General features: G+C 37.1%; 1 protein-coding gene across 3 annotated transcripts; it reads right to left on the minus strand.

Moving 5' to 3' along the window:
* Nucleotides 1-2,140: 2,140 nt before the first annotated feature.
* Nucleotides 2,141-24,420, minus strand: LOC135209067 (beta-galactosidase-1-like protein 2). 3 transcript variants are annotated; one of them, XM_064241646.1, is made up of 14 exons: nt 24,286-24,420; nt 22,568-22,773; nt 21,062-21,247; nt 17,328-17,469; nt 16,801-16,963; nt 10,429-10,581; nt 9,241-9,387; nt 7,622-7,717; nt 5,735-5,829; nt 4,902-5,050; nt 4,211-4,303; nt 3,016-3,222; nt 2,552-2,774; nt 2,141-2,335 (listed from the first exon to the last, which is right to left on the minus strand). In XM_064241646.1, the coding sequence occupies exons 1-14, from the start codon at nt 24,349-24,351 to the stop codon at nt 2,267-2,269; spliced, it is 1,995 nt and encodes a 664-aa protein (XP_064097716.1). In that variant the 5' UTR covers nt 24,352-24,420; the 3' UTR covers nt 2,141-2,266. The 3 variants fall into 3 exon arrangements, with proteins under 3 accessions (XP_064097716.1, XP_064097718.1, XP_064097717.1); XM_064241648.1 differs by lacking the exon at nt 9,241-9,387; XM_064241647.1 differs by lacking the exon at nt 4,211-4,303.
* Nucleotides 24,421-24,923: the final 503 nt, after the last annotated feature.

A 24,923-nucleotide genomic window follows, 5' to 3' on the forward strand; every position in this document is an offset into this window, starting at 1 on the left:
TGTCTTGATTTTTAGTCACATTTGAAAAGGTGGGGGTTTTGGATGGATTGTTAACGCCTCTTACTTTTAGCTTAAGTCTGGCTTCCATGACTGACATTCCTGTCCTATTTATTAACAACTGAAGTTCTGTGTTATATTGGTAAAATGAACACTCCTTAGATTTTGCGTGATGGGCTAGTCCACAATTAATACATTTTAATTGTTTACAGTTCCAATTAGTGGTATGGTCATCTGATGCACAGACTGCACATATAGCTTTATTACGGCATCTTTTGTATGTGTGTCCATACCTTGAGCACTGTGTACATTGTAATGGTTTAGGAACAAAGGACGAACTTCTCTATTTTGTCCAAGAATTTTTATTTTAAATGGTAAGTCTTGGCCTGTAAATTTTATTTTGGCAATGTTGATATTTTTACTTTTATCTTTCCTACTTGAAATAGAGTATATTTCTAAATCGTGGATATTGTTATATCTCAATTTTAGGGAGTCTAGCAATAGTTGTTTTGAAGGAAGCTCCTGCTCGCTATTGGGTAGGATGACTGTACCCTGTACATAATTCAATGTTTCATGGCTTGTAATTATTACCTTTATATTATTTATTTCTGTTATACTTAAAAAGGCAGTGGACTGCTTTTTATTGGTTACTTGGATAAGCCATTCATTGTCCTTGATGTGTCTGCATTCCATGTCTTGTGTTGGATATATGTTAAGTAATTTGTTTTCTAGCATCGCTGCTGAGATTTTGTTGTCAGCTTTGAGGACTAGAAATCTTGACCAATTATCTGGTCCAAAGAGGTCATCAAAATGTACCAATGTGGGATTAAGTCGGTAATTTTTGTTTCTTTTTGGTCCTTGTTTTATGTATGTTGCTTGTCTATTATGATTTTTATATTTTTCTGTATTGCTGAGAGGATTATTTGTCTCTAATTCAGAATTATTGTTCATCATATATGGTTCCATTGTTACGATATTGGAGTTTACCAATTTATTTTTGTTTGTTTCTTTTGTATTTATGCACTCTATTTGGTTTTCTGGCTCTGCTGCTTTACTTGGAACAGGGTGTTCCTTTGTATCTTTTATAGTACTTTCACTACTTGTGGCAGTACCTAGGAAATTCGGGAGTGACGTGCCAATGGTCATCAACTGTGCCGTAGTTTTTCCATCATGGGGCCCAGGGGTACTCAAATCATTTATTTCACAGTTCATAAATTTTGAGTTTACACACACACACGCACACACACACACACACACACACACACACACACACACACACACACACACACACAAAAATTCTTGAAAAGATATCATTGGCCCTTCGCGAAGTTAAATTTTCTGCCAAAGGCACAAGTGAGAAAGGACTCCCAAATGTCCGCATCCCTACCCTACCCCAAAAGGGGATGGCATAACATGATTAGTATGGCCCAAGTGTAAGCAGAACCCGCTTGCTAGGACTAAGAGTATTATGTTAATACAATTATCACCATCCTAATCACATTATGGGCAAACTGGATAGAATGCCGAGAGTTCTATTCCTAGAACCAGGCCCCCCCTGGAATCCGTGGTCCAGCTCCACAGAATAGTTCCGCCTGAAAAACAGGTCCGAACATTGTCGGGTAGATGATGGATCTACCACAGTTCTCACTATTTAGCTTCGGATTTAACTCCACGTTAAGCCATGATATGTTTTCTCATTTATTTGCTTTCAAAAATTTTGGCAAAAAATGGAAAGGTCCACATAAGTTTACTCGAAAATATATAATGTCATATGGGACTCTTGGGTTCGAACCTGGGAAGAGATTCCTGAGGTTCGAGAGCCCCCTCACCACGTCAAGGTGGTCCCAAAATGAGGGGGAACACACTTTAGTAATGCCTACAGTACACCATGTGAGGTGTGAGATGCACTGATGGCACCATTCCCCGATTGGGAATATAGTTTGGGTTGATAATGGAAATAATCAGAATAAGAGGTAGGAAGCTAACACATGATGGTTTGGATGGAGATATATTGTCCAAATACAGTATCAGACAGTGATCAGTCTCAACTAACTGATTAATACAGATTTTGAGTGAAGAAAATTGAGAAAGAGTGGCACTGATATAGTTGCAATGGTATAAAAATGATGAATGAAAGATGCGCAATTTATGAAGTGTTTAATGTTTAAACAAAAATTGCTAAAATATGTCTAGTTCATAGCTGCTAAAATCCCAGATAACCCTGGAAGAGCTCATTTCGAAGGAGCTTGTATACAGTACACCACTGCCTTCAGCCAAGGATAGGAACTGCTGTGAAGATGAATTCACGGCTTGATGTATACTGCTCAAATGCAATAATCTGTTTAAGAAGACAGTAACAGAAAGACGAGAAATCAGACTCAAGTAGTTATGGAAATTTCTTTTTAACTATACAGCATATATGAGACATATTTTCAAGCAGCACCGAGAAGACAGACATGAATTCAACTGATATGATAACAGTTCTACGATATTATTACTCTAAAAAGGCTTATGTAGATTGTACAAAAAAGATTATTCGGCCAGCGCAACTTGCCTCGTTCAACCCGATTCGCAGTAAAGCGCCTGGAATATACAGAGTCCTAGGAGGTCCTTCTTTCCAGTATTTACCAATGTTAAATCCGTTAATGAAAACGACTCCTTTATTCCATCCACTCATGTCAAGGAAGGTGTCCTTTGGCTCCTCTGTAATTTCAAAGGCCCCACGATACATAGCTGGGGTTTCTAAGGGCCCTTCAAAAGGCTGCCAACCAGTGTAACTGAAATAGTCCAGCTTTATTCCTTAGAAATCGGTATACTTTAATCAAGTTGAAGTGTTCCACAGGAGACTGCAGAATTAGCTAAGTATGAGTCAAGTGGCAGTATTCCACAGGAGACTTAACATTAAGATTAAGAATTTTTGAGTGGATGAAGACTTAAGGTTAGCGATGAAAAATGCACTTTACACCAAAGACTGATGTCCAATATCAAAAGCAACAAGAAATGGAACTGGAGACTTACTTTATAACCTGCTTTCCTTTCATTTCCATTGAATGGATGACCCACTCGTCAATCTGAATACCATCAATGAAAACCGAGCCTTCCCAAATGCCTTTTTTTTCACTGAAATTATCAGGACCAAGACCAAAGTTGTTCCTCGCTAGGTTTTCAACCATGATAGTCACTTCAGCCACTTCGTTACTACCAGGGATGTCTAGTTCTTGGTCTCTAAATTGGTGTCAGAGTAGTCATGCAGTTTATTCATTTTTTCTAGTTTGCATCATATTTTCAATATTTACCGCTTTAGCTTGATAGGCAATTATCAAATTACGCCCCAAACTAGAATATATATAAATATAGAGGCTTAAATTTCATATAAAACAGAACATAAATATGCTTAGAAACTGGCAATAGACATTACAAGTCTAGTCTAAGATGCCAAAACTTGAAAGCTTTTTATGAGGTAACTAAAAATATTCACACTAAGATTCAATAAGAATTACATTCCATTTCTTTGGTGATTTAATTCTTGCAAAACCTCAATACGAATTATTAGTGACAATGTAAGAATGCTGATAAGAGTTCTTGAAAAGAGTTAATGCTAAATAAAATGTATTCCTTTGGTGCACAGAATATGAATGATACTCATCCAAACTCTAATAGAGTGTACATACTACACGTATGTAGAGTTGACAGAATTACAATGTGTACGCAAACAGAAAACATCACTTGGTCTTTCTGATCACAGCTGTGATCCCAAAGTCAGGGTTTTATTTTGCTAGAGAGCCCATTGGGATCCTGCCAGTACCATGGAGTATTTCCAAATCTATAGATTCTATACATAATATCCATGAAAAAACCTTACGTACACTCATAGTACGTACACTAAAGGAATAAATTGTATTTGTCACGAACTCGTCTCAACATCTCAAGTCTCTATCGAAGACAAAATTAGGAAAATCTTCCATTATGTGAAAAAGTGATTACTGGAGGAAGCATCAGAAGAATGGATGAAGAATGATGACATGAGAGAGGAACATTCTAAAAGGTGTCATGAGAGGTTTGATCTAGAACAGCACGATAACTTTTAAAAACACTGTGGACAAATCTATATACAACTCCCATATATAGGTGTATATGACAGCACAGGAATAAACATTTGCATATTTACACATGCATGGACGTGCAATGTACTGTTAACTTTGGTTGACCTTACTTTCCGTTCCAGAAGCCAAACCCATTGACGTCGTCAGGAGTGCTGTAGGGCTTCGTCATCACAACGCCATCAACTAAGACCTGGGCTAAGTCCCTAGACAATATAGGGAAAGGATGAAGATCGAAAAATACTGTCATAAAATGTCGAATATTTATCAGATAAAATAAAGTAACTTCTTTTCTCTTCTTCGTAAAGTATATGAAGCAACAGATGATCCAGCCATGTATATTTATATATTACATATATATATATATATATATATATATATATATATATATCTATATCTATATCTATATATATATATATCTATATCTATATATATATATATATATATATATATATAATATATATATATATATATACATATATACTCTCTTGATGATGATGTGGAGAGCAGTTTCATTATGATAGATACTCATAGGGCAGTTTCTAAATAAAGGGAAGCTTTTCATTCCGATAGATGACTTTCATACGTTTCTGTGGAATTATTCGTCAAAGATCACCCGTTCCGAAAATAAGAGACCGCGTTGAAAAAAGCTAATTTTGCAGGCAGTCCTAATGTTCAAAGTAAAACAATCTTGTATTACTGTACAAATAAAAATGACAGATCTTTCTCGTTATGAATAGTTAAATCGCGAAGGATATCTTGTTTCATGGTAAAAACAACCTGAAAATGACGACAGCTTCTCACCTTACATGATTCGTGATGAGTAACTTCGAAGTGGGAGTCAAGTACGCATGCGTCGTGTACGATATGTACCCGTAGGACTGGCCGTTGTTGTCATTGATGGGTAACTGTTCCATACTGCAAGGCCCTTCCGTGACCTCCACACTCGTTTGCTGCAAGGTCAACATGTAATTTAACGTCAATGTTGAATGTAAATTATATTTTTGGGGAGAAAGACAAACTTAATAACAAGTTACACTAGTCTTGTTTTATCTGGGGGAGGGACGATGCTTTTGTCTTCATTATTTACTTTCAATACTATCAGAAACGTTCACACATCCATACAGAATAAGGCAAACGTCAATTATACCAGAAAGTCCGTTGATTTACTAAGTAAATCTTTAACTGCCGATAATGTCTGAAAAAGAAAGACAAGGGCAGAACAGGGGAAGTACAGCAAAAACTGCCAAACATAACGAACAGCAGTCAGTAACAGAGATGATCATGATTCCACTATAAATAAAAAAAATAATTCAAGAACTAATGGACAACCCTTGACTCCGGGAATTTTCATAAAAGATTTTCTTTAACAAACTGCAGTTTTCAATGGGACAAGCATATGCACACTGCCCACAATAGAATCGCCTACTAAACTGAGGTTGCTTAAGGAACTATGAGGTACTTGTGGTAACCAAATTGCAACCCATATTTTGTGCAGCAAAATCGACAAGAGGTCCTTCATATTGGCAGAGACTGTTGAGAAATACTACAAGAATGTCATGGAATGAGTATTGAAATTATTAATGCATTAGTATTGAGAGTAATGATGCAATTCTAAACGGTTGTCACCCATTTACCTGCGCCAGTAAAGTTGGAAAATCCAGGTGCTCAGTAATGGCTACCTTATCATAAGCTATTTTTTCTCGTTGAGGAGGTTTTTCTGGATGATCAACTGTAAAAAAAAAAATAAAGTTAGACTTATTAATCTACTAACATGAATATTTTTATCATTATATTTCACACGCATTATTATTCAGGTATGAAAGTCAAGAAAATTGTTTTTTTATCATAATTAATATAACGATCAAAATTTTTTATTCTTTAGTATTACCTAAAACTTGGAATAATTTTTAGTAACAAATACAAATGAAAATTTTGAACAATTCTTAGTTATAAACAAAACTATATATCTCCCACTATAAGAAAGATGTTCTTTATCCCATTGTCAGATAAATGCAGAACACAGATGAATTAATTGTGAGTTGATGTCCCACGTTCACTAGTGACATGTAAATAGTTACCATTCCGACACTGCACTAGTTCCAAAATTAACTGATGAGATAGGTGTGTGTGTGTGTGTGTGTGTGTGTCAGCACCATCATTTTGGTATCTTCTTACAAATTATCTAGTTCCCTTTTCCATTTTCTTAGATTTTAACGACAAATAACAATACTAACCTCGTTAATAATAATATTAATAATTGATATCGCACTACCATGAAGTTGTAGCCATAATCACAAGAACACTAAGCACAATCCAAAGATCCCAAAAAATGAACTTGAAAAAACTAGATGACGTAGTAGCTGCAGGACCCATGCAGAAGAGCGCGCCACTAGAAACAGCGCACATGCTGAGAAAAGTGAAGGACTCTGAAAGAAGCAAGATGCAACCTGGAACCGCACAATAAATATCACCCAGTCAAATACGATGACTGTGATAGACCCCCAAAAATTATGATAATAACAGTAAAAAGCTCCTATAGTGATCTCCAACTTTTTATGCCTCTTCCTTCCATCGTCCCCTGAACCCTTCCCCCCTCCCCCCCTTTAGCCAGGGGCACCAAAAAGGTCAGTCACGTCAACGACCTGTCTGCTGAGCTGTCACTCAGGGTCACGCCTCTCTCGCTCGACTGATCCGGAAAATCGAGAGGTTTTAAGAATTGGAAATTCGAGGCGAAATTTTACGGGTGTATATTTTGAGGCATTCACTGTGACCTCAGGGGCGTCATTTAGGGGGGCAGCCAGTGATGATGAGATACACAAACAGTAGATAGTTGGAGTATATAATTTTTGCTGAAATACCTTGCTCATGTGGCTTCAAAAAGCACAAAAACAGGTCAAAATGAAAAAAAAAACAGCTGATTACGCTATCTTCGCTTGCCAAACTATCTTTGCACCCCCCCACCCCCCACCAACACAAATCTAAAATTACGCCCCTGTGTGACCTTGATACCGTCAAGCTTTTTCTAAAGAGAGGAAAAATATAACATGAAAGACAACAGAGTCCAGTTAACTAACATTTGTTTAATACAGTGAATGTATCATGTGAACAAGCTTTTTATCGACTTTAGGATCAGGCCACTCATCATTTAATCAAGTAGCCAATATTGGTGACAGTATTGCCTGGTATACATGATTGTGCTTGCGTGATGTCACACACATGCTACTCTTCAATCTTGCATTAATATGTAAATGCAAAAAAAAGAGAAAGCAGACATACTTTGTGAAGCTTGGCAATCTATTTTGGCAATCTTTTAGCATATATATATATATAGATATATATATATATATATATATATATATATATATATATATATATATATATGTATACATACACACACACACATATATATATATATAGATATGTATATATATATATAGATATGATATATATATATATATATATATATATATATATATATATTATATATATATATCAATTTATTTGAAAGGTCCTGTACTTACCAACTCCCTCTAAAGGATTGTATTTTGCTATAACGTCCTTAGCAACTGTGTACTTCTCAGTGTAGTCTCCTGCTTCGGACAACGGAGCGTCATAGTCTGTAATACGTAAATGTATAATTAAAATAAATGAAATTGTTGAATAAGCAAATGAAATTAAGATATTGAATGCATCCCTAAATAAAAGTTAAATAACTAATTACTACAACCAACAATGAGCTCAACTGTAAAGCAAAAATTTAATCAGACGTACTGTATTTTGGTTTCCTGGCTTGTAAAAGATTTATGTATTATTCAAAGTTTATCAGCAAACCTCGTACTTACACATATTACGATCATATGGGTGGGAGGTTTCTGATTATTATTATTATTATTATTATTATTATTATTATTATTATTATTATTATTATTATTTCATTATTCTCTCAATTCTTCTGATGACTGGTTTTTCTGGCTGTCCAATGTTCAACATGCTGTAGGTCGTCAAGGAAATTTCGGGCTGGTGTTATCAAAGGCAGCGGGGGCAACAAGAATAAATACCAGTGTGCCAAAAAAACAAGCCATCAGAAGAATTGAGAGAATTTTGCATAGAATCAATTCTGTAAATTCTGCCACTATTTTTAATAAAACATGTTTGAAAGAAGGTCCGTTTTCAGCAGCCATATTATTATTATTATTATTATTATTATTATCAAAAGTCACATTACTAGATTTTCAGTGGGCTCTCCCCCAGGATCTGACCTTAAATGAGGGGTGAAAACTGGTTAAAAAGTGGCAGAGTTCTTCGACAGATAAGTAGAAACAGACGGAAGGGAAGGGATAAGAAGTAAAAGGAAGAAAGCATTGTAGATGTGGCCTCAGAAGGAATTCTAGTGTGCTATGTATGATACGCTGTAAGCCAAGATCCTTATTGAAAGCGATTTCCATACAATGCCTTCTTTTACAATATTTCTGTAATTATCATTTTTCAACCTATGAACACGTACATTCACATGCAACAAGAATAAATATGTCAGATTCACAAAATATTCTTCTTACTTAAGCACTGTAAGTTTCATGTATATGAGATTTATATCAGTGTTAATGATCGTCATCTAAATTTTACGATTGCACTTGTGAGTTTTTACTGATCAGTTCCTAAAGGAAAAATATGTAAGAAAGCAAAATTAAGAATTTAACTACTTTTTCTTATCACCTTCATGTCAATTAATGACACAAATAACTACGCCGTAACTCAAACTAACATCAATCACGATAACTTTCAGCACTTTGATAAAACTAACTGGATCAACTTAATAAATAGATTCTGCTTCTGCAGAAAGCTAATGACGATTAATTTGATCAACCAATCACGCGATCAGCAAAATAATAAATGTTTATAATCCCAACAAAGTCGATCTCCTCCACCTGTATGTAACATGTATATAATATCTGACTCAATTACTTCCTATATTACCAAGTATTACCTCCTCTCCATACTCGCCAGTGATCCTGGTTGAACGAGAATCAACCGATACGGTTGTCTAGTGTTTGTCTCGTGTTATGTTTTTAGATTCTCTTAAAATTCATAGGAATTTCTTAAATTACACCAAGATGACAATAATAAACAAAATCATACGAACCGTAACTCGTGGTGTCCGAATAGTAAAAGGGCCACGAGTCTCCGAAACCGCCGCCAGGCATGAAGGCGAAGCTGGTGCCGCCAATGAACATGTACATATTGACGGAGGAATTCCGCTGCAGAATGGCTTCCAATATTGCTCCAAACTCTGCAAGGAAAAAATGAAAAGAAGTCGCACAATATTTCATTTCTGGTGTTCAGACTGAGATTTTAAAACGTGCCTAAGACAAGCTCCAATTTGCAAAAATGGTATTAATGGACCTCCTTTAGCTCTAAGTGAAGGAATAAACGTCCTAAACGTCTCTTGAAAACATTCAAGTTATATATCTCAGAAAACAGAGACGGAGGCAGGCAGTGAATGGCAATGAGATGGATCAGACCCGCTGACCTATGGTCTATGACAGTACATGGGGAATTGGGGCACGAGGACAAGAAAGTAAAAGGGAGGCCTATAATCAAAACGTTTTATAAAGCAATGCCTGAAATAATGCCTATGAAAATAATGGTCATATATTAGGGAATTTCCGGACGTAGTATATCAGTGGTGAAGCATGATCAAAGCGTGTCATTTTCTACATAAAGTCATGTGTACCTAAATATTATCATATATATACACGCTCCCATACACACACATCACACACACACACACACACACACATATATATATATATATATATATATATATATATATTATATATATATATATATATATATATATATGTGTGTGTGTGTGTGTGTGTATGCATGTGATTTTGCCAATTTCTGCATCTGCTACACTTTCGAAAAAACAACCGTGCTTTTTTTATACTTTGCATAATCTGTTTTCTCTGGAAAGATGGAGGTATCTGTACAAACTACATGTGGACACCGAGAGTTATACTATGCGTCCAATGGACATGTAAGCCCCTAGTCATAGTTCTGGTTAGTACACAGACGCAAGCCATTTCAAAACAAAGATTTTACTAAATCTTTATTCTTATTTCATTGTATATTTATGAACTATCAAATATGAATTATTATGTTGTTTAACAGGAGTTGCTAATTATTAGAAAAAATGATCAAGCATTTACAAAGATAAAGGAAAAATGAATCTATTTTACTTGAAGAAGCTCATTACAAGAATTATGAATATCTTTACTCTCCTGAATGCGTCTTTTAAAAGAAATATATTGATGTATCTAACACTCACCCTTCGGATCTTTTGCGATGTGTGAATCGGCCAGCCAATTATCAAACCATCCCGTCCAGTACTCTGCAGCCATCAGGGGTCGGTCAGGCTGTAAGCGCTTCAGTTTGTTCAAATTTTCCTCTGGGCTTTCGTTGAAGTTCGCTGTCATTAAGGCTGCGGTAAGAAAAAATATATATATATATATATATATATATATATATATATATATATATATATATATATATATATATATAATATATATATATATATATATATTGGGTAGCTGCACAACAAGGAGACAAGGATATCCAGTGTTAATTACGAAGTGAAGACAGGTTGGGGCAAGGCGCCCTGCTAGGTTAGGAAGGTAAGGTCATTCTAGGAAAGGTTAGGACTTGTCACACCTATCCATCTCCCTACTCTGCATCCGCTCCACACACACACACACACATATATAATATATATATATATAATATATATAGTATATCTATATATATATATATATATATATAGATATATATATATATATAATATATATATATATATATATTATATATAATAATTATATATATAAATAAAATATTTTAGCTGAAGCCACTGGAAAGTTAAAAATGGAAAGACAATGTCAAGTACTTTCGTGTATTTAAAAGGTAATAAACAAAATTACATGATTACTTTGCGATTTCTTAGTTTGTTTATATATATATATATATATATATATATATACATATATATATATATATATATATATATATATATATATACTACATATATATATATATATATATATATATATATATATATATATATATATATATGATATATATATATATATATACAGTAGTACCTCGAGATACGAAAGGCTCAACTTACGAAAAATCCAAGTTACGAAAGCCAATGCGAAAAATTTTACTGCTCTACATACGAAAAGTTTTCAAGATACGAAAGGTTTCTGAAAGTCCGAGATTCGCCCGATAACAATTTTGAAACTCGCGCCGCACGCCGCCATCTTAGTGCTAGTAGACTCGCCACCATCCTCCTACTCTCCCATTGGTTCCTGATGCTAGCCAAGCCATGAGATCCTTCTCTCTGATTGGACAGCATCCCTCCCATCATGCATCTTCTATACGTACGCGCTGGCGTCCCTTAGCTCGGCCACTCTGCACCCGAAACTTTACCGTACGCAATCGGCATTCGTTCGCTCCAACGATTTCGTTTAGTAACGTAAATTCGTTAGTGATTTCATTGCAGTACATATTATCGTGTTGTGCGAAGACTGTATTATTACGTATTTGTGTAACTTTATGTAAATTAACGTAGTCATGGGTCCCAAGAAAGTTGAAATTCACGGAAAGAAGCGCATGCTGTCTCTGGAGACAAAGATGGAGATCATAAAGAAGTACGAAGCTGGTATGCGATTGAGTGTGATCGTAAAGGAATACGGCCGTAATCCGTCGACAATAGGCACCATCCTTAAACAGAAGGATGCCATCAAAGCAACTACACCATCGAAGGGCATCACTATTTTGTCCAGCAAGAGGAGCCATGTGCACGACGAGATGGAACGGCTGCTCCTCATCTGAATAAAAGACAAAGAAATCGCTGGCGATACAGTAACGGAGACCGCAATCGCTCACAAGGCCAGTGCTATTTTCGGCGATTTGATTGCGCAGGCGGAAGACGAGGGAGGGGAAGGGACTTCAACGCCAACCCCAGAGTTCAAGGCTTCGCATGGCTGGTTCGAGAAATTTCGTAAACGGACTGGCATCCATTCGGCGGTGCATCATGAAGAGGCTGCCAGCTCGGACACGAAAGTGGCCGAAGCATTTAAGAAGACTTTCGACGAGATGATGACCAAGGAAGGCTACAGTTCTCAGCGTCTTCAATTGTGATGAGACTGGCCTTTTTTGGAAAAAAATGCCTCGTCGGACGTACATCACGGAGGAAGAGAAGAAGCTACCCGGGCATAAGCCTATGAAAGACAGGCTTACGCTCGCACTTTGTTCAAACGCCAGTGGGGATTGCAAGGTGAAGCCCCTACTGGTGTATCATTCTGAGACTCCTCGAGCCTTCAAGGCCCACAAGGTGCTGAAGGAGAAGCTTCCAGTGATGTGGAGGGCTAATGCAAAAGCCTGGGTAACGAGGCTTTTGTTCACGGAGTGGGTAAATCTGTGTTTCGGCCCGACTGTGAAGAGTTTTTTGGAAGAGAAGCGCCTCCCCCTGAAATGTCTGCTGGTGTTGGACAATGCCCCTCCCCACCCTCCTGGCCTCGAGGAAGATATCCTAGCGGAGTATTCCTTCGTTAAGATTCTTTTTCTTCCGCCCAACACCACCCCTCTCCTCCAGCCCATGGACCAGCAAGTGATAGCAAACTTTAAGAAGCTGTACACGAAACATCTTTTCAAGAGATGTTTCGACATCACCGATACCACAAACCTCACCTTGCGTCAATTTTGGAAGGAGCATTTCGACATCGTCATTTGCATCCGACTCATTGACCTAGCTTGGCAGGAGGTTTCGAGGCGAACCTTGAATTCCTCGTGGAGGAAACTCTGGCCTGATGCCGTATCCGCCAGAGACTTCGAGGGATTCGACGTGGGCGAAGCTGGTACTGCAGAGTCAGAAACAGTTGATGATCCCGAAACTGTTTTGGAACCAGATCTTGATGAGATCGTTGCACTCGGCAAGTCCATGGGGCTGGTCGTCGACGAGGACGACATCAACGACCTTCTCGAGGAGCACCATGAGGAGCTTACGACAGATGACCTGAAGGAGTTGGAGGCCATGCAACTTAACGTCGTTCAAGAGGAGTTCTCTAGCAGCGGCGAGGAAGAGGAGGAGGAGCCTATGACAACGGCAGAAATTAAGGATATTCTAGGCGCTTTTCATAAAGTGCAATTGTTTATCGAAAAAAGACACCCCAAAAAGGCTCACACAGGTCGTATGCTTGTGCAGTTCGATGACGTTTGCTTGAGTCGTTTCAGGAACATTGTGAAAAGTAGGCAGAAGCAATCTTCCTTGGATCGTTATTTTTTAAAGAGGCCTTCAGCATTAGCAGGAGTAAGCAAAAAGGAAGAACCAAGTGATAAAAAACAGAAAGTTGAAAGCAAAAAGGAAGAACCAAGTGATGAAAAACAGAACGTTGAAAGCGGTGATGAAGTTGAAATTCTGTAAAAAAAAAAAAAAAAACTACGTAAAAGTAAAAAAAAAAGTTAAAAATAAAAAAAAAAAAAAAAAGAAAAAAAAAAATGTTTACGTAATTTCTAGATTTTTGTAAGTTAAGTGTTACAGTTTTGTTAAGGTGTTTCGTAAATTTTAGTTTTATGGTTTTCCTTAAATTTTTTGTGTTTTCATAAAGTTAAGTGTACGTGTAATAAATACATTTTTAGTATTACAGAATCTGTAAATAAAAACCCATGACCTGAGGTCATGGCATTAGGAGGGTCCTACGTGACCAATGCAGATCTAGATTACGCTATGCGCTGTCTGCAGTAGCCTGGTTTAAATCTGTTTAGATGTGTCATCGTTTTGCATTACTGATAACTTTGCACAACTACTTCCATGGGAAGCGGTTGACCTGTTAACCTACGCCGGAAACTTGTAACTTCCGAGCCGGCGGACTACGTATGTTTTTATATGAATCGCTGAGATAGCTAATGTTTCGCTATCAACGTGATGCTTTAGAAGTTCAGTTCTTTACCAGCGATCAAACATATCGGTCTCCCGACCAAACTGTCTCTCTTATTATGGAGTTACAGAATAAAGTTGTTATACCTTTTTCAACTTATCTGTTTGAATCCTCTCCTTTAGTTTAAGAAGAACCACTCTACTAAGATATCACATAGGAGACGGAAGGAACCAGAAATACTTACGAATGACAGTCGTAAGGAGAAACAAACAGTCTTTCGCAAAAGCGAAGAGACTAAAATTGGTGGCAGCTTTAGACGAAGAATAAGATTAACAAGACCCATATCAGCCGACCGAAGAACTACAATAACCAACTTCCACCTACAAAATCAATACTAAACAGAGGAAACGGGATCTTCAATCAACGCAACATTTTATGAAGACGAAGTTATGTCCTTCATCGAGAAGAATACAAGCATCAACATCGACGTTTGAGTGACTGTTGTCACTTATCTCCAAGAATCAACACCGGACGAGAGCAGCATCGAACATCAACAGAAAGAAGAAAACACATAAAGGAAACACAAAGGAAACAACGCGCGATCAGTAGCAAGGACGCAAAGAGTAGGGCAAGAGGAAGTAATGCGAGGAAGGAGGCTGTGACGTCATCAATCTTGGACTTCTTCATGCAACGTGAGCCGGAGAGGAGACCGTGACGTCATCACGACTTCCGACGCGAAGACGACAGGAACTGTGACGTCATCCCATGTCAACAATCCTTCAGCATATAATCCAAAGCTAAGTACAATTTTATCTATTCAGGTTTTTCCTCAGTGAAGTGTTGTTCATCAGGAGTCGATCGTCCAGTATTCTGGGGGTGAGTTGTTCGTCATCTTAATCTTCCTTCATTACAGAATCAATCTTCAACTACGAGTTCTCGCCCGCAGATTATTTTTTTTTCTTCTCGTTGTTGCTAATCGTTTCTTGCAGGAATTCTCCGTATAATATTTTTATCAAATTATCTGTACTTATATGATCTTTTTGTGGGTTTTTCCTATTATTTGCAACACATTTTTATTTTATATTGAATATGCGTTTGCGCAGTGGGCGTTCGTATCTGTACAGTGCTAGTGAAACAGTTTGGAATCGTATCAGTCGGAAAAAACACGCGTACAAGAGGAACACCTATAAAACCAAAAATCCAGAAGTAAAACTAACTTGGTTCAGGACACTAATTTTTCCTGTTCAAGGTCCTGGGGGTAAATATCGTTATGGGTTCTTCGAGTTCTACGCGTAAACAAGCTTCTATGGCTCAGCCTAGTGTTGTAGAACGGGAGGCAGTAATTGCCGACCGGTTGAATGAAAATCAGGAAAACTTACGTAACTCCAAGTGGGTTACAAGATCCAATATTGCAGTGAATATTTTCATACACTTTATATATTTAATCTGTATGGCAGTCATGTTGCCTGTAGCTTTCGTGCGGTATTGTGTTAAAAAGCTAACGCCTGACAGTACGAAACTAGGTGTATAAACAGATAAAAGCACACAAGTCTGGATGTACTGACCTTGATCCCTTGCTTACTCAAGCTTTTGCAAAAAAGGAGGATAAGCCACAACAAGTAGATGAAGTTAATCATAATCACACAGCAGGGATGACTTGTTACAATTGCAATAGGCCAGGTCACGTAACGTCAGACTGTCGGACGCATTTTTGTTCAATTCATAACAGTACCACACATTCATATAATCGTTGCTACTCACGAAATCAATGGCAGAATCCCAATAACACGCAAACAGTTGCCTATGTAAACAAAAAGGAAGGTCCTCAGTACTATAAAAAGAAACAAGCAAACGGTAATGCTGCTCAATAGCAGAAACAAACAAATCGTGCTTCAGGTACCTCTGTTCCTGGGCCGTCTAGCCAGAACTTGCAAGGTCAAGCGAATTTTCAAGGTGTGCTAAACAAAGCAAATACCACGTAGTTCGCTCCAAGGGGGGAGAGGGCGATGTTGGGTCATCAATATCAACATCTTTTGTATCAAATAATCAGTTTAATCATTTATCAGATCATTGTGAGGCAATTGATTTTGTGTGTTTTCATAAAGTTAAGTGTACGTACGTACGTACGTTATCTGCCGTTTGTCCTCCTCCTCCTCTGCCGCCACTATCGGAGATAGCCTCACTCGAAAGGTAAGCTTCCACATTTTACATTACAGTAATAATATTTCTTGTACACTAATATACACTTTATTTACAGGTTTTCGATTTTTATTCTTAATTTAGGTATTGAATGGTCCAAATTGTTGTAGTATTTCATTGTTTATAGGTCAATTTAGCTTTATTATGAAATTTAATGGGGTGTTTTTGGAGGGCTTGGAACGGATTAGCCATTTTATCATGTAAAATGTGTTCCAAGATACAAAAAAACTCATTATCGAAGGGCCACCTCGGAACGGATTAATTTCGTATCTCGAGGTACCACTGTATATATATATATATATATATATATATATATATATATATATATATATATATATATACTACGTATATATGGAATGATTTTCATGGTAGTGAAGTGGCTGGTGTATGACCTGTTGAACTGCTTAATTTCTAAGTACCTGAATTAGTGTCCGAGCTCAAGTGCCAGATGTCCTAATTTGTTAAATTCGTCTACTAAACTTTGATGTTTTTAAGTTAAGCTTTTGTTCATTTTCCCATTTTCTGAAGCTCTGATACTCAACATCCCCTGAATTTCTGAATCTAACCTCCTTCTACAGCTCCTCTGTCCCCATTCCCTAAGATTGGGTCCGAGGTGTAGTACAGCGACTCACTGAACCCATTGGCTGTCAGCGTCTCTTTCAGGAACTCCAGGTAGGCTTTTCCATCAGGTTCTCTCCCGTCTCCAAAGCTGCCATACTCGTTCTCTATCTGAGGTTATAGATGAAAATAGAAGCAAATGAAACAAATAGTATCTTTACAGTACGTATATTTAGAAGAAAATTAGTACTTGCGCAAGCTTGGAATCTAAAGGGACAATATGTTTCCAGTGAAATAAGGATTGTTGTTGAAATTAACATCACATGCCTCTGACCTTGAAATATACTACCATTATTACGTAAATAAACAAAACGAAAGAAGCAAAAACACATACATATACATATATATAGTACATACATATAATATATATACGTATATATATGTATATATATGTGTGTGTGTGTGCATTACAAGACGAAGAGAGAGAGAGAGAGAGAGAGAGAGAGAGAGAGAGAGAGAGAGAGAGCACCCCTACCTGAACAGCAATGATAGGTCCTCCTCGAGTAAACTGAAGATCAGCAATGCGAGGAAGCAGGTTGTTGAAGTAATCACGGACGGGATTCATGAAGCCTTCGTAGTTAATTCTCATTCTCATATTTTCGTCACGCAGTAACCAGCTATGGGGAAAACAACGCAAAGGGGGAGTCATAATAACTGTCACAGCTATGTCATTTTAGTTACTATGATGTTATTCTACCATGTTTTTAACCAGTTATTATGTATATGCTTTGTAATGATATTCATATACGTTATTGTCCTTGCAGCTCTTGTTATCATTATCCTTTTGAGACTGCTGAGCCCTTCGGATAAATATTTTCTATCATAAAGATAAGTTATCTTTATATACTGGTTACTGAGATATTTTCATGATGTATTTTAAACTATATATCTAAAAAAAGTCCAAGAATCAAAACCAGACATTTGTTCACCATGCTTCTCCGAAATGCTAGCGGGTTAAACATTTAAGAGAGAAATAAACAAATAACAATAACTGTATTTCATGAAGCTTTTAAGACAAAAAATAACTAAATACTATACGTTAGGATTCACACAATGGGTCGGTTTATTATATTTACTGGCCACGTATGGGATGGATAGGGGCCAATATATACAATTATATCTATTTTAGAAATATTTTCGTTCCCACAAAAGCGAGTCACGTGAGTAACAACAGATTAAATTCAAGTAGATCTAGGGGTGCTTGAAGTATTCAGATACTGTAAAAATCTGACAGCCTGTTTGAACAGAAGAAGTTTGTTGAACTTTCTGATAATTAATGAAACGAGACCCCTAATACAAAGATATTTTTTGCCGTCAGATATTTGGCTCTTATCATAACTATAACCGTCGTGTGATTTGATTAAATTACACTTTATGAGTATTCTCAATCTCATTAAGAAAAATATTCAACCTTTCTTTTCTTCTGAAATTCTGCGCCAAGTCTAATTCTTGATATAATATGCAATGGTCTCAATGTGTGTTTATTATTATAATTATCTATCGATGCTACATAAATATTTATTTTCTATTATCTTACTACTATTTTTTTCTTGTGTTTTTTTCACACACATGGTAATACTAATACATTGCGGGTTTGCTTCATATGATAAGGAAATGGATGAAAAAACTCCTTTAGTGCTGAAAACGTCAATATTCTGAAGACAACAACTATTAGAATTGCAGCTCATAATAGATGAATGCAATTTTGATTTTTCCGAGCATTTGAATAACAATACAGAACTCTATTCTTACACAAATATGCTTCAGAAAACTACACCAGAAGGGTCGTGTTGTCTCCTGCATTTGCCAAAACGTGACTGTTCTCTGTATGCCTTCATTATTATTATCATCATTATTATTATTTTTTTTTTTTTACTCTATCACAGTCCTCCAATTCGACTGGGTGGTATTTACAGTGTGGGGTTCCGGGTTGCATCCTGCCTCCTTAGGAGTCCATCACTTTTCTCACTATGTGCGCCGTTTCTAGGATCACACTCTTCTGCATGAGTCCTGGAGCTACTTCAGCCTCTAGTTTTTCCAGATTCCTTTTCAGGGATCTTGGGATCGTGCCTAGTGCTCCAATGATTATGGGTACAATTTCCACTGGCATATCCCATATCCTTCTTATTTCTATTTTCAGATCTTGATACTTATCCATTTTTTCCCTCTCTTTCTCTTCAACTCTGGTGTCCCATGGTATTGGGACATCAATGAGTGATACTTTCTTCTTGATTTTGTCAATCAACGTCACGTCTGGTCTATTTGCACGTATCACCCTACCTGTTCTGATACCATAGTCCCAGAGGATCTTTGCCTGATCGTCTTCTATTACTCCTTCAGGTTGGTGCTCGTACCACTTATTACTGCAAGGTAGCTGAAGTTTCTTGCACAGGCTCCAGTGGAGGGCTTTTGCCACTGAATCATGCCTCTTTTTGTACTGGTTCTGTGCAAGTGCCAGACATTCGCTTGCTATGTCGTTTATGGTTTCATTTTTCGTATTGCACTTCCTACATATGAGAGAGATGTTATTTCCGTCTATCGTTCTTTGAACATATCTGGTTCTTAGGGCCTGATCTTGTGCCGCTGTTATCATTCCTTCAGTTTCCTTCTTTAGCTCTCTCTTCTGTAGCCATTGCCACGTGTCATCGCTGGCTAGTTCTTTAGTCTGTCTCATGTATTGTCCGTGCATTGGTTTGTTGTGCCAGTCCTCTGTTCTGTTTGTCATTCTCCTGTCTCTGTATATTTCTGGGTCTTTGTCTACTTTTATTAGTCCTTCTTCCCATGCACTCTTTAGCCACTCGTCTTCACTGGTTTTCAGATATTGCCCCAGTGCTCTGTTCTCGATGTTGACGCAGTCCTCTATACTTAGTAGTCCTCTCCCTCCTTCCTTTCGTGGTATGTATAGTCTGTCCGTATTTGCTCTTGGGTGTAGTGCTTTGTGTATTGTCATATGTTTCCTGGTTTTCTGATCTATGCTGCGGAGTTCTGCCTTCGTCCATTCCACTATTCCTGCGCTGTATCTGATTACTGGCACTGTCCATGTGTTTATGGCTTTTATCATATTTCCGCCATTGAGTTTTGACTTGAGTATCGCCTTGAGTCTCTGCATATATTCTTTCCTGATCGTGTCCTTCATCTCTTGGTGTTTTATTTCCCCTCCTTCCATTATTCCCAGGTATTTGTATCCAGTCTCATTTATGTGTTTGATGTTGCTCCCATCTGGTAGCTTTATCCCTTCAGTTCTTGTTACTTTGCCCTTTTGTATGTTGACTAAGGCGCATTTTTCTATTCTAAACTCCATCCTGATGTCCCCAGATACAATCCTTACAGTCTGGATTAGGGTATCTATTTCCTTGATGCTCTTACCATACAGCTTGATGTCGTCCATGAACATCAGATGGTTAATTCTGTTGCCTCTTGTCTTGAGTTGGTACCCAGCATCCATCTTCTGTAGTACTTTTGTCATGGGAATCATGGCTACTACGAAGAGTAGTGGGGACAGTGAGTCTCCCTGGAAGATCCCTCTCCTGATATTAACCTCTGCTAGTCTTATTCCAGAGCTTGTAAGTATTGTATTCCAGTTGCGCATTATATTTTTGAGGAAGCTGATGGTGTTTTCCTCTGCCCCATATATTTTCAGGCATTCTATTAGCCATGTGTGTGGTATCATGTCGAAGGCTTTCTTATAGTCTATCCATGCCATGCTTAGGTTGGTTTTCCTTCTCCTACTGTTATTATTATTATTATTATTATTATTATTATTATTATTATTATTATATTATTATTATTATTATCATTATTATTATTATCTGGCAGCCATTCACATAGAGAAAGCGAAGATAATAATAAATACAAGAATAACAATCAAATACTTATAAATCAAATAAAAGTTCGGTGTATCTTAAGAACCGTAAGTCTTTATGATACTGGAATCAACCTCGCCACGAATTTTATCGGTCACAATTTGGTGTTGCCTTTTAACAATTTTCAGCAATGTCCCGAGTCTAACTTTTAAACATATGGACGTTTAAAATATACTGATCTTGCTGGCTTATTCCAAATAATGTGTGCATGATTAGAAATAATTTGGTCCAGAAAACATTACAACTATAGTAGATGAATTTCTCTTTAGCTCTGAAGATACATTCCTCTTCCTTTTAACAATCCAGACTCTTTGTAACTACAGGTTATAAGTATTCATTCTCTCACCTGGGCAGTCCTCCGTATTCCCACTCGGCGCAGATGTAAGGCCCAGGTCTCAAAAGGACGAAGAGGTCTTCTTCCTGAGCCATCTGGAGGAATGAGCGCAAGTCCAGGAATGCCGACATGTCCTCGTCCAGTTCTCCGAAGTCGAACACTCCTCGCCTGGGCTCGTGGAGGTTCCAGGGTACGTAACTGGAATAATAATAATAATAATAATAATAATAATAATAATAATAATAATAATAATAATAATAATAATAATAATAATAATAATAATACTGTTAAAAAGAAAGGCAGAATTAAGTGAGTTGAATTTAACTGGCCAATATTCATATTGGGAATTTTCAAAAATTATAAATGCTGAAGGTAATCTTTTATTAGAACAGGATATCAGGTCCAGGTCAGGCAGGGGTCGTCGTCAGTGCCGGTGTTATTCCGTAGGCGTAGTTCAGTTCCGGGCCGGGGTCGTCTTTGGTTTAGGGCTGGTATCACATGGCGTTTCGACCTTCTCGCAGGCCATCTTCGGACGAGTCGGTTGAAGGGACTGTAGCAAGAAAGTCTGCAGGAAAATCGAAACGTCACATGATACCAGCTACAGCACCTTAAACCAAAGACGGCCCGGAACTGAACTATGCTTACGGAATAATAACGGCACCGCAAGAGGCTATAAGTTTATGCCGCCTCTCACCTACAAACACCTGCATATATACGTAATACTATACAGATAACATACAATTATATATCGTGGTATCGTCCCCAGTAATTTTATATGTATTTGGTACGAGAAACAGCCCTTATATAAATAGGAAATGTTTGGCATCTCTGCCTCAACAAATAGAGACAAACACAGCATCCCTGTGCGAAACATAACCGCTCAATCCTGTCAACACTGACGCGTTTACCTCAAACTAATTGCTGAGGGAGAAGGAATGCGGAGAAAATGTGTAGAGAAGGAATAAGGAAAAGAAAGACACAGAGAAGGAAAAACGAGATAGAAAGGACAAGTAGCTAAACAAGTATCTTGCTCAGCAAACTTCTCGTATTTAACTAATAACTCCTCTCTCTCTCTCTCTCTCTCTCAGCAAACAACAAATTCTCCTTTAACTAGATATTCAAGATTAGATCATCAGCAGTATTTGCTGTTCAACAGATACTTTGGTGAAAGTAAAAATATCAGGCAAGTTAAATAATAATAATAATAATAATAATAATAATAATAATAATAATAATAATAATAATAATAATAATAATAATAATAATAACAATCTTCCCACAGTCTAATCCTAAAACTTTAAGAAAATCAGTTCTGTAGTCATGTGATCTTTCTAGAAAACTAACAGAAACACAAATCTTATAACAATAGATCCTGTTTGCCGGAGATAATAAAGAAAAACGCTGAGCACATATTACCCAAAAGAAACAATTTCTGATCACCGTCATTAGATACAAAAAGAAGTCTCCCAGTAACTCACAACAGAGGGAAAATTTACTTCAGAAGAAAAATGGACTCACGTCTGAACAGCATTCAGTCCAGCAGCCCTGAACTTCCTGAGGGTGTCCCGCCAGTAGTCCGGATGAACCCGGAAGTAGTGAAGTGAACCGGAAAAGATGGTGAGGTCTTTGTCGTTGAGGGTGAAGGTGTCACCCTCAGCTACCAGTCCGGCCTTGATGGTGCCCTCGGGCACGTAGTAGTCGTAGTAACCGAGGCCGTGACATGACTGTAGAAGGAAACTTCACGTATAGAAAATTACTCTGATCAGAATCATCAAGTTTTTAATATGTTATGTAATGGAAAATTTTAGCTTGTCAAATCAACTTATCTCATAGTAATAGGTTTTACTGAGTTTCCTGCATACAAATACAGTGATCACATTCAAATAAAAACAATATAGTGAATTGAATTTCAAAATGTTCGTCATATTGAAGAGGTTGTATATGTAAGCAATCATGCAACTTATTTCATTGTGAGACCTTTTCACATAAAACCTTATTTCATCTGGACTTGGAAAGCAAAGTAGTGCAGTTATAAAAGCATTGCAATCGTAATACTTGGTTGGTTCACTACCACGTTGGTTCACATTATCAGTCATATAATATATACATACGAACAACAAAAAGTTCTTTACACTTAAAAATACTTGCTTTTAATTTTGACAATCATATCGCTACACTTGTAAACTCAGGTACCTCAAAAACCGAACACAAACACAGGCACACAGACACAATATAATATATATACGTATTTATATAGTCATTTGTTCATTATATATATATACATATATAAATAAATATATATATATATATATATATATATATATATATATATATATATATATATATATATATGTGTGTGTGTGTGTGTGTGTGTGTGTGTGCGTGGGTTTGCACATACACGCATCTATCTCTACATCACGAGGTTTTCTTTTCTATTCATTTCGGGCTCTCTGCTCTTGAGCTGAAGGAAGGTCAGTTCTGGCGAGCGGGACATTCAACAACTTTCCAAACACAGACGAAACCCAATATTCAGTTATGAAGCCGATACATTTTTTTACTTCCACATTTGGATGTTTGTCTTTTTCTCTGCTGGGCTCTCGGTCTAGTCGGCTTGCTTACATATACATTTCATTGAAACTGATATCCTTTTCTTGAGGGGTTAAGCGAGCTTTATAAAATTTTCATAGTCTTCTGGTTATCTATTAAATATCGAATGACCACAAGCGAATTGAAGATTATTTCAGTGAATGCAAAAAGAGAATGAAAAGTCTTGGCGTCGCAGGACAAATTATTCAGAACATTTTATAGGTAAACTTGCTGCCGTTTGGGGACAAGAAGTTCGTAAAAATAATTCAAAAGGAAAACTGCAGTCATTAATAAATAAGCAACACAGCCATGGAGTACTGACGTTTAAACGGTTATACAGAAAAGCCTTAAATTAACATGCACTTGCAGGAATATTCGACTGGAATCCAGCATTCCAGTAGTAAATTAGGAGCATCCAGGTGAGAAACAGAATTCAATCCCGCGTCTAAGACAGAAAAACGAGGATGATTTTTTTCTCTTTTTTATCAGTATTGCTTGAAGAGTATACCATCAAAACTACTGGAAAGCCTCGACGAGGTAATCATCACCCATTAGCTGGAAACCATTCCTATTATATTCTTTTTCCCCTCATTCCTGTCATTCATTTCACAATTGCTTACTAAACGCAAGAAGTTATGTTTGTCACTCACTTTCCAACCCAAGATGCAAACGAAGAGTCGAAAGAGCCAAGATGTCATGTTTGCTTCTCCGACCATCCAGGGAAACAAGTCTTCTCCCGGAGGAACCCAGTAGACTAAACGAGATGTCCAGGTTACTTCATTTTCCCAGGGTTATATTTCGATCGATGCTTCCCCTTGCGATAATTTCTTGTGGCATGAACGTGATATCATTCGACCATTCCTGCAGCTGAAAGATAAAAGGGACATATCCATAACAAGCAGAGAAAGAAAAAGAGACGATGACGTAGAATGGTAAATGCAGAATTATGATAACAATCTACAGTAATAAAAAATTATTATCATTGCTGAGTTGAAAGATAAGTCCCACGCCTTGTTCTTTATTATTTAGTGGATTTAAATGCTTGCAAGACCCATGACAATTTTATTCTAGAGACGTTTTTATTTTCCTACAATAATTCTCAGGCTTCTGAGAAAAAGTTATAAAAAAGTTATAAATTATGTTGAGAAACAATTAAATTCAATAATTATTATCACCGTCTTCACTACTTCTAAGACCTTGTTACCAGAAGCTTTATAATACGATTCTGGGGTTGAGTATTTGAAGGTCCTAAACCCAATTCAAAGTACGTCTTGGCCCCGATTTATGC

The sequence above is a fragment of the Macrobrachium nipponense genome, chromosome 37 (assembly GCF_015104395.2).
Source record: "Macrobrachium nipponense isolate FS-2020 chromosome 37, ASM1510439v2, whole genome shotgun sequence".
Classification (NCBI taxonomy): domain Eukaryota; kingdom Metazoa; phylum Arthropoda; class Malacostraca; order Decapoda; family Palaemonidae; genus Macrobrachium; species Macrobrachium nipponense.